Genomic DNA, 10,924 nt, shown 5'->3' with positions numbered 1-10,924 from the left:
CATTATGACTGGCCCACCAATGAAAATCTGAAAAAAAAATCTGGAAAATGAAAAAAAAAAAAAAATGAAATGTTAGTAACTTATGGCATTATGGCATTTAATGTTAGGGACAAGATGTACATTTTCCCTTCATTGTCAATGGCGTTTCTAAAACAAACAAACTAAAACAAACATTAAACCTGTATATAGTACAAAAAAGTATCGTGCTAATTTTATTTCTCACTTGAAATTAGGGAACATTTAAAATGGCAAAAGTTGTTTATTTTGTTTTGTTTTTTGATAGCATTATGCCAGTTTGTCATGTTTTTGAAAAATAAAAACAGTGCTGTAGTAACCACCAGAGGGAGACCATGTGTGCACTGACTGTAGCCTGATAAAACCCTGCAGACCTCTGGATAGAGACCTCTAAATTGCTTACTGAGATGTCATGTTAAACATGGTTTCTTTGTTTTAGAAAGGCATTGCAGAACCAATCTGTGTTTTAGATAAATAGTACTATGTATGATTCGTTTTTTCTCCAAATTATTTTATTTCAGTCACTGAAATGCAGGGCTGAGATTGTATCTGCCCATCATACAAATTAGATTACTAATTTCAAATGATGATCACAGTACTGTGACATGTTGCATATGTAACACCAGGGATTCGAACTCGGGTCTCTCCCGCATGAAAGTCCAACATCTTAACCACTAGAGGGATATCCCTTGATTCCCTTTGGACCAGGGGAGATATTAGACTTTTGAGGCCATCAGGCAGAGGCTCTGAGCCACTCTGCTACACATATATGAAAATGAAGATAACAATCAATATAGGCATCATCGTTCATTTCATTGATCATTATTTTGTTGATTTATTTTCGACACAAAGCTTTGGACTGGCTTCTACTGCTCTGTTCCTTTCCTTACCCTGAAGCATGGAGTGCATAACTCAATGGTCCGAATCTAATCTAAGCACCAGGTGCCAACAACACTTCACAGAGTACACTGGTCTTTTCTTTCCTTGCTCACTGAAAATAACTAATTTGCTGCGAGAGCAGACAGCTACGTTGACAAAGTCCAGTGTCGCCTCCCCAGGATCACAGACCCAGTCTGTGTTTCGATGTCGTGGTAGTGTTGTTTTGTCCTGAGGACTAACTACTATCATTGGTTATTTAAAAAGAGCAGCCTGTATTCCTGTCACTTCTTAACCTGTGTAAATAAAGCATGTCAAGATAGACATCTGTCAATGGCTACCTTCATCTCTCAACTTCAACGCAAATATATATTTTTTTGCAAATATATATTCTCGCTTCCATTTCAACACTATTTCTCAAGACAAAGTAGACTCTGTATTTATGTATACACCTTGTCATGACTTTCCTTCATCACATCGGGTCAGCCAGTGAGTCAGTATCACTTGCAAGCATGCTTGTAATGGAACACAGCCTGCATCTCTGAAAACATTGTCATTTAAACAAAATTAAGTAGAAAACAAGAGAAAGGCTGTAAATGACCAACATTCCAAACACTGTGTTTTTAACAAGAACATTAAATCACACACTATCATAAACATTGATTGGTCAACATCCCATTCAATAGATCTATACTGCAGTTACCGGGTGGAGCCCATGAACATATTATCTTGGAATATCATGTGTTGGTCAGCGAGCATGGCCCTGACATGCACACTTTTACTGTACAGTACCATCCAAGATTTGCCTTTTCGGTTTCCATCAATATCGCCTCAGTTGTATCCATTGTGTGTCAATTTATCGTCCTGTTTGTAACACAGGTGTGCTTAAAAAAACAGGAGAGAAAAAACTGACACAAAGTCAAGTCTCTGGAGCTCAACACTGCTTTCCTTCTCCATTAAAGGCTTGAAAACAGTGGTTACTTGGGGGCTGGAGAGGATGGTGCGAGCGTTTCGGTCCAACGAAATTCAGAATTCGCCATGGTTTCCCGTGAAGACAATACTCAATCTCAGGCTCCAGGGGTACCGGCCTGCTGACCCATGAGAGGGTCACCACCCTCCATTGTGTCCTGTGTAGGGCTCTGCTCATTCTCCGCTGTGATGACTATGGTGTTCTCGTCTACGAGCTCACAGGTGGGGTTGGAGAAGGCAGACAGGGGCAGGGTGATCCTCTGCATCTCCCGCTCATACACATGCTGATCATGATGTTTCTTTAAATCCCGAGCCCTACAGCAAAAACATAAAACAAACTATTCATTATTGTAAAACTGGAGGCAGCCCTGGTTCAGCAATACATTTTTTGGCCCCTCATGTATAAGTTTCCATTACCAACCCTCAGGGCTATAAGTAGGGAAATTGTAGACTTACGCCATCTGCTGGTTGTGTTAAAAGATTAGTGAATCATCATTGTTTAAATAAAATAATCTGTTGCACATGCACTTCCCTGGAACATCTATTTTGTGACATTTTAATAAACTAAGCTACAAATAAGATGCTCTGCACAAATTAACTATTCTATTTAATCAAAACACAGTAAATATTCAGCCATTGGATAGCAATCCAATCCACTTAATTTATAAAGCACATTTTACAACTCAAGGTTTACAAAGTGCTGTGAATCTATCATGGTTAAAATGGAGTTTGAAGTTACAATGGGTTTGACCGTAGTGACCTTGGGTCACCTTTGGTGATTTAAAAACAATTAAAAACAATTCTGAGGCGCACGAGAGCCAGTGAAGTGATGCCTGTGAAGTGACACCATATTAGGACAAATTTGCACGACTGTAAAGACAAACAAAAAGCGGGAAGGGGCGTCACATCCACTTTATCGCTTGATCATTTTCAGAGCTTATTTACCAATGCTATAGCATTATTGCTAAATAATTGCTATTAAGCCATCAGTAGTCTCGTGAGCGAGACAGTTGTCTCTCACAATGTTCAAATGCTTCCATCATACAGTCTGGAGCATGGAAGCTCTGAAAATCATCAATGATCCATGAATAATAATATCAAAAAAATAAAGCGCCACTTTGCGAGCTTGTAGATTGGCTATTTTCACTAGTTTGGGTCCTGGGCAAACGTCTATAATCTCTCTATTGTGTCTTGACCTGAAAAGTTTGGGAACTTATAGCATTCGGAGATTGTGGAATAGTTGTCTGGCTACGCGAGACTAGTATAAGCGGTCAGCCACTGTGAACACCAACCTAAATTTAAAGGAGCACATACTACACCCATTTTCAACCTCATCTTCATATAATTTGTCCTGACTAATGATCATTAGAAAATAGCACAATTTGTATACTCACTCTGCATCTCAATGGTGGGCTATGGACAGTTCAGAAACCTGCCTACTTTATCGATTGGGATTCCAAGCAGAAACTACATATTTTCTCTTGTTGGAAACTTCCCTGAGACACAGACTATAGACAGAAATGATACAATCTTATAATAAGCCTTAGTGAGGACATGAAGATAGGTTGAAAATGTGTGAAGTGGTCCTTTAACCTCACCAAACCCTAGCCGCAATTTGCAACGCTAGATTTTTTTATAATGGGATGAATCTAGAGTTGCAATACCCTCCATTGACTCCCCCCATCCAATTTGGTTTGCGATCTGCTTGTCTTAAACGACGTTAAACTCACCAACATGGCTAGTCCAAGCCAAATCCACCGTAGAGATGTTATGAGATACTTTCTGTCAAGACATCCTCAGCAGGTGATTATTTTTGTGTTGCAGTTTGGAAGCACTCATTTTTGTTAACGGGTCGCGCTGCTGCCTCCTGCATTATGTGCAAATTCGAAACAGGTGGTATGCAGGGCCGTTCAGTGACATACGACGAGTGCTTCCAAACTCCAGCACCTAGAAAAATAATCACCTGCTACTTTAGCTCATAACATGTCTACGGTGGATTTTTATGAAAAACAAGCTCGGCAGATTGAAAGAGGATCATTCAAGCTTGGACTACAGCTGCGATGTTGGTGAGTTTAATGTCGTTTAAGACAAGCAGATCGCAAACCAAATTGGATGAGTCAATGGAGGGTATTGATTCCTGCCAGCCTACATTGTCATTTTAGGACTAATTTCCCTTATTCTCTCTAGCATTACTGCAGGTTGTAGCTTTTGCTTATCTCCTTCTCAAAATAGATAACAAGGGCCCAGCTAATCAGATTGAACAGCCAACCACATCTATATGGGTATCTGGTGCTGCAGTGGAAATCTGACTGGAGAACCGAAATAATAGCAGCTGATGCTCTCCGCTCGACAGATCCGTAACAAGCAGCAGCACTAACAGTATTTCTCTTGAGAAATGTCACTGTGTGTCACTGGACATGACAGTTGCCAATTGTAATATTATTATCACATATGTAGCACTGCCCATTTAATGGGTAGTGCATAAAAAGAGTGGCCAGGTTTAAGGCCTCATGTTTGACAGAAGCCTGATTTGAGTGTTTGTTGGGGACCTTGTTGGGAGGCATGAGGTGCAGCGGTACAGCCTAGTACTCAAACAAATATTGATGCTTTGATAATTCATTGTGATGATATTTTAATTTACTATATTCACACAGCAGCTTACGTCATACTTGGCAGGGTTTCCCCAAAATGACACAAAAGTAAAATGGCTGCCATGTGAATGTGGTCAATTACCGACTAATATGTGCACAGAAGGAATTTACTGTGAAACCAAAACATGACTAGAGCCCCAATTCTCAAGATCCACAGCATACTGGTCTATAAATAAAACATTTTGTTGGTGACTGATGCTGGCAGTTTTTGGCACAGACATAAGTAGACACCCCTTTTGACTCTGGAGCGTATGTGCTCAAGGGAGGGCAAAAACATCCTGATTTCCTTTGCGAAGCCCCACGGAAGCATGAGTGTGCGTCACAGAGCGCATGTTCGGGTCTGATAAGTCCCGGAAAAGATGTGCTGTGATTGGCCAGTACTCACTTGAGTGGCAACGTGACGTAGTGTGCCTCTTCCGGCGTACCAATGTAAATTTTTCCACCCTCCCTCAACACACATCGCTCCAACGAACTGCAGCAGCCAATGAGGCATCTATTTTTTTAATATCTATGCTTTTTGGTGCACTCATTCATTTCTGCCTATCACTGTTTGTCAGCTACTCGTGCATTGCATATTCTCTCGCGCAGCCAGACGATCACAGATCTCTGCCTACTGATGTCGGGTGACACATAAATTCAGTGAATGTGCTAAAACTGGGTGGTAACTGGTAACATTACAAAAATTAACAGCTTCAAAGAACAAATGCTTGACTTTAGGGTGGTCCTTCATATTGGGATGGTATCAAGATTGGTTTTCAAAGCAGTGAGTGTGCATAGCTCTCTTATGGCTGGTTTTCTCCGGCGTTCAATCCCATTCATTGAATTTAGATTGCCAAAGATGAGTGCGAATGCATTGTTTTCATTATGTGTCATGTTTTTGCACCTTGGGCAAAACCAATCCTGTATGTTCTACCTACAAACCGCTCCCACCTTGTCTGACCCTCCATATATTCCTATTTTCTAAATGTTGTCACGGTCTGCATGAATTTTGAATGATTCAGACACTGACCTCTTGTAGAAGTAGCCCATAGTGATGCCGACACCAAGGAGGATTATAACGGTCATCATGAAGATGCCAAGGACATAGCCTGAGATGCAAAGGCAGAATACACATAAACAGAGCACATTAATACATCACAAGCAAATCAACTTCACTTTACAATCTACAATATCAACAAATTTCAAGGTACATGTGTAGAAGGGAATAGCTCCCCCAGCAGTTATACTTTGCTGCTATATCTTTTTTGCCTTTTCTGCCTTTATTGATAGTATCAAGTGAAGATAGACAGGAAGAGGGACGAGAGAGAGAAGGGGAGAGACATGCAGTCGTCATGAATGGGACTCGAACACACAACGCGCGGTCAGGCCAAAGCCTATACTGTATGTGGCATGCGCCTGGACCACTTGGCCAGCGGGCGCCCGTGCTATATATCTTTTTGGAAAGCTACTTCATCTGGAACATACCAACAGTGCCCAGGTCTTTTTTCTTCTTTGGTCCTGTGTGTACTCTCTGACTGATGCCCATCACATCTCCTGGAGCACGACCTGATTTAGCTGGTTGGAAGATCCGCATCTCAGGTGCAGTGGATGTTGGTTTGAGGGTGCCGGCTGTGGCTGCCACCGTGGCATCTTGTTCTGAAGACGGAATCAATCCTAAGTTTTACTTATGAACATGCTGTGTGTAGTGCTATAATTGAGATAATAATGGAAAACCCTCCAATTTAATTTACACATGAGGCATCATTTGTAATTATAGTGTTTTTGCACCAACAGTGTTTACTCTGTTGTCTATTTGATAATATATTATCATGTTTGGTTGATTGATTCTATTCTATTGTTTTATGGATACTCCTGAGACGTATAATCGACATCGACTGGTGTCTACCCAATTCTTGTTTGTTATAGCAAAGCTTTTCCCCCCACTGTTAATGGAATTACCATTGCTATTACATGACACAAATCTATATGACATGAGAAATTCCTTGAGACGGCTCTTCTTTGGTTGTGGGACCATAAATCAAATTATTACTTAAGCCTCAAGGTAACAGTGTAAAATGGTGGATCTCACGTGGCTCAAGAGACATGATGTTGCAGCTGCACACATCAACATCTGCCATTGGTTTCTGTGGGGAGAGTTGGTTCAACCTGGGACTACCTCTTTCCCAGAGCTTTCTACCCGATGGCTGTGGTTATATCTATGCCTAACCTTAATCTCACAAAAACTAAGCCTACACCTAACCCTAACCTCACAAACACTGTGCCTAACTTTAACGTTAACCTCACAGAATAATAACCTCAAAACTACGCTCATCGGGTAGAAAGCTCCAGGAAAGAGTGAGTCTCGGTTCAACCCTCTCCAAAAAAAGTTGTTTACCAACTCTGCTGGAGTTAGAGGGCATGAGGTCATAGAGGGTAGCAGCCAATTGCGGGCCGTATCTAAGGGAAATGTGTTCCTTTCGTCCAATGACTTGAGTTGTTGGGTGTGGCCTATGCCTTTCCTGAGGCAACATTTAGGGCTGATTAAAGCTTCAGTCTGCAGACAAAGCTTTATTGTTTGACTTGGCTTTACTCTGAGATGGAGGAACAAAGGGCAAGGTGGATGAATCCTCCTAGTGGCTCAACTCTGTCCAACTGAGCTACTCTACTATTAGGTTCTTGACTGGAAAAAATACATCTGAAGACAAAATAATGACCATCCATTAGTCTATAATAATCACTTGCATATAAGGTGTACAGTACATGCTTGTAAACTCTGAAGAGTTTGATAGGAACGTCTGACTGTGATTATTTTGGTTGTCTAACAGTGCCTCTGAGACCCCCTTTCCACCGGTTGGAACTGGTTCAGAACCAGTTTTTAGTTCATGAGACAGACCTCCAAAATTGGAACGTTAATTATGAATTGAGTGGGAAAAACCATACTTATATTACATTGTTTATAGGATCAATATAAGTAAATGTATCCACAGTAGTAGCCTTTTCCTATATAATGCCTAATTTGCATATTTAAAATGTTAAGATTTGGAAAACAATAAATCATTGTCTTTGTGTAAGTAATCAACTGGGGAAGTTTCATGGTGATAACAATTTAATATAGGTATGGTTTTGCACAGAGATCTGGCTCATGGACTAAGAACCCCAACCAGTGGAAAAGGGGCCTATAGTGAGAGGTTGAGACATTGTCCTCCTTATAGTTTGCTGAAAATACCCCAACTGCATTAATGAGATCTCCTCTGTGGGAACAAACCTGGCCAGCCAAGGGCCAATCATTATTTAGAAAAATCACAGGACACAAATAACAATAACAAGAGGCTACCATCCCACTGCATTTTGCTGGCTATATTCTGGATGTTTGGATATTTATTTGAGGCACTATTTTTTGCATGCATATATGCATTTATAATTTGAATGGTGGACTGGTTGTGTGCATATCCTTAGTTCACTGCAGCCATGAACACAACCTTCATCATTTTTATGCTACCTTTGCATGTGTCGATGGAACAGGATTGTCTTTGGACCTCTCCATCTGGGCCAACAATATAGCACCAAGGCCTATCGGAAGAGTCTGGGTTACGGCAGTAATTGTGGTCCCCGACACCTAGGAAATAAACGCAGAAATATGACATATGAGACTACAAAATACTATCTGTGTCTTAGCAAGTCCCTTGATTAAATAAACATTAACACATCTTCATCACACTACGATGAACAAATCAGCATTATCAAAAAGAATAGAATCAGCAACCATTTTTGATACATCCATATTGTATCAAAATAAAATATTTAAAATGTGTTGTAAACAAGTTATGTAATTTAATATCACTCAAGCGCTTAGGGTCCAGCCTACTGTGCACAACACATTGTATAACTATCACTGTATCATGAAACATCAAAACAAAGATGAAAGCCAAATATGGCAGCTATCAATCATGCCTCACTCAACAAAGTTGTTGCACATAATAACACCAGTGACATTTCAAACCAACCCTCTTCTGTAAACATGTCTCAGAGACAAGTAACCTAACCCTTGGCGATATGTACAGTGTTTCGTCATGCCATTTGAACGGAATGACAAATAGCAGGGAATCACTGTCTCATATTGATTTGGTGGGATGCTAAACTGAGCTCTGATTTGTTGCAGGCTCTGCAGTTTCCACAGAGCAGAAATGATCTCCTTACCTGTCTTAGAATCAGTATGGCTTCTGACATCATAGTCTCTGGTGATATTGGTCCAGATCAGACAGGTTAGTCCCGAAGAGGAGCTGTGTTGCTCTCCTCTGTAGTCCAATCCATTTGATCTCATACAGTCTAAACAAAATAATTCATCAAAGCAGAGCACGATAAATAAATGCTTGTTCCACAGTCATGTAAAGTTTAGCAAAGAAAAGTAGGCCTAGTTGAATGAGCAATCAATCATGTTTAGCATACTGTAGTCATTTATTGTTATATTGTTATTAATTGTTATAACAAAACATGTTGAAATTGATGAAATACTTAAAATTATAGCATACAATGGAATATATTTAACAACAATAGAAACAATTCAAATCTTAGTCTGAACAACATTGTATCAATTTCTATCAAATTACCTTCAGCCTTTGATGCACTGCTTTCCACAAAAGCCACACTTAGCAAAACAAAGTGCAACGAAAAAAACATTTTGCATAAGTGCAATGTGGTGCTATTTTCAAAAAAGAAAAAAAGAAGAGCCTATGCTGACTGGATCAGTCAAACTGCTCCCTTCCCTCGAGTCACAGCCCTTGTTTTTGTCGAAGCGACAGATCTCAGCTTTCTTGTAAACAGCCTCTCCTCTCCTCTCTGGGAGAAGGAACTCCCCGTTGCAGTAGAAAACGTCAAGGTCCTAAAGCCTCACCTGTTTCCTACGAATCATCGAAGGGAGCTAATTTAAAACTGAGCCAACAACGCAACGCGGGTGGCACCGTGGCAGGCAGTTGGAGCCCCATAGTCAGAAATGTATGAAGTATGAAGACAGGTGAACGCCTGCAGTAGTGCAGTTTACCAGAACGTGTATTATTATTAATAATAATAATAATCAGCTGTGTAACCGATTTATAGTTCTTTACAGCACATAGGCTATACTGGGGAATGGGGAGTAATTTGAAACAAATTCCTTAATACGCCTGAATATATTTGTACCTACTGTATCTGTAGACCTATCTGCAGATACAGATAGGTCGTTGACCCATGTGAAAATCCCTGGCAGGACTGTGGAGTATAATTCCCTGTAGTGGATGTGGATGCCTGGACCATCCTAGCCAGGAGTCAGGACCATCCAGAATGGTCAAAGGAAAGAGGCCACCTGTCATTCTGGACTGACCAATAGGAGCAGGCAGTGCAACAAGTAGTGCATGGCTCAGTCTGTCAACATTCACTCTCCCATGTACCTTTTCAAATAGGCCTTCCCTGGCTGCTTTCAGGCCATTGCTAGAACAAACATATAGCCTACAACTCTTGCACTCTCTGTCCCATTCCATAATGGCTTATGTTCTGTCTGAACAAGGCAGAATTAATTAATCCATGAATGGTATTGTAATGGTATTGTAAGTACAAAAGATGGGAAGCTTTGCCACTATGCATTACCGTCACAACCGTCATCCTTTATTCCCTGCTGTGTATTTTGAACATGGCGGTGTGGGAGGAAAAAGATAATATAATTCGTTACATGATAACTTTCAGGGTAGTATTGTCTTAAACTGTAAAAAACAATATGGTACGTAATGCAGGGTGCTTCTGAATGTATGTAAGGTACAGAGCATCCTGATGCATCACATGGGATGTGAACTGTATTGACCTCAAAAGCAAGGCTGAGCACATCAGTTTATGTGAACTTCCCTCCCTCCAAGACCTTTATGATGAATGCAGTGTCAGCAAAGCTTGCAGAATCAAAGATCGTATAGTTACACCAACCACAGATTGTTTCAGTTGATGCCACATGGAAAATGGCTCAAAGGGTTTTTGCACCTACACAACCAGGCACCTGAATGAGCTGGCCTAAGTAAAGAAACATACATTTTGGAAATGCCCCACCCCCAACATACCCCCACCCAGATATCAGTTTAATGTATTTTCATACATTTGATATATTTTATCCTAAAAAGGCAGCTATATCGGTAATTCTCTTTGATTTGTTGTGATACATCAGTGGAAAGGCACATTCTTTATGCCCAAAATGATGTGTGCAGTGTGCACACACACAAATGCATCTGCACGTCCACATCCACCTTATAAAAGCTTGAGGCGATTACGTGGCCTTAGTGCCATGGTTAATTATTTCATTAACCACACACAGGCTTTCTGAAAGAGAGGCTGTAACATTTGAGTCCCACTAGGATACAGCAGCAAAAGCTTTTACCAGGCCAGATGGTCATGCTTTTCAGCTTCATACACAGCCTACA

The 10,924-nt window shown here is 40.6% G+C and overlaps 1 protein-coding gene across 1 annotated transcript; it reads right to left on the bottom strand.

The window, feature by feature from the left end:
• Positions 1-199: 199 nt before the first annotated feature.
• pik3ip1 (phosphoinositide-3-kinase interacting protein 1) lies at positions 200-9,282 on the bottom strand. Its single transcript, XM_080765297.1, has 6 exons — positions 9,098-9,282; positions 8,688-8,816; positions 7,990-8,106; positions 5,976-6,146; positions 5,521-5,599; positions 200-2,175 (listed from the first exon to the last, which is right to left on the bottom strand). Exons 1-6 carry the CDS (start codon positions 9,165-9,167, stop codon positions 1,959-1,961), a joined length of 783 nt encoding a protein of 260 aa, XP_080621423.1. The 5' UTR covers positions 9,168-9,282; the 3' UTR covers positions 200-1,958.
• Positions 9,283-10,924: the final 1,642 nt, after the last annotated feature.

The sequence above is a fragment of the Protomyctophum bolini genome (assembly GCF_963924005.1).
Source record: "Protomyctophum bolini genome assembly, chromosome: 6".
Taxonomy (NCBI): Eukaryota; Metazoa; Chordata; class Actinopteri; order Myctophiformes; family Myctophidae; genus Protomyctophum; species Protomyctophum bolini.
This window is presented reverse-complemented; position numbering and strand designations above follow the sequence as displayed.

Coding starts and splice junctions, on each gene's coding strand:
- pik3ip1 (XM_080765297.1), bottom strand. CDS start 9,167: ATGTTTTTTTCGTTGCACTTTGTTTTGCTAAGTGTGGCTTTTGTGGAA. Junction 5,600..5,975: donor AAAAGACCTGGGCACTGTTG/GTATGTTCCAGA, acceptor TTTGCATCTCAG/GCTATGTCCTTGGCATCTTC. Junction 2,176..5,520: donor ATGGGCTACTTCTACAAGAG/GTCAGTGTCTGA, acceptor TTTTTGCTGTAG/GGCTCGGGATTTAAAGAAAC.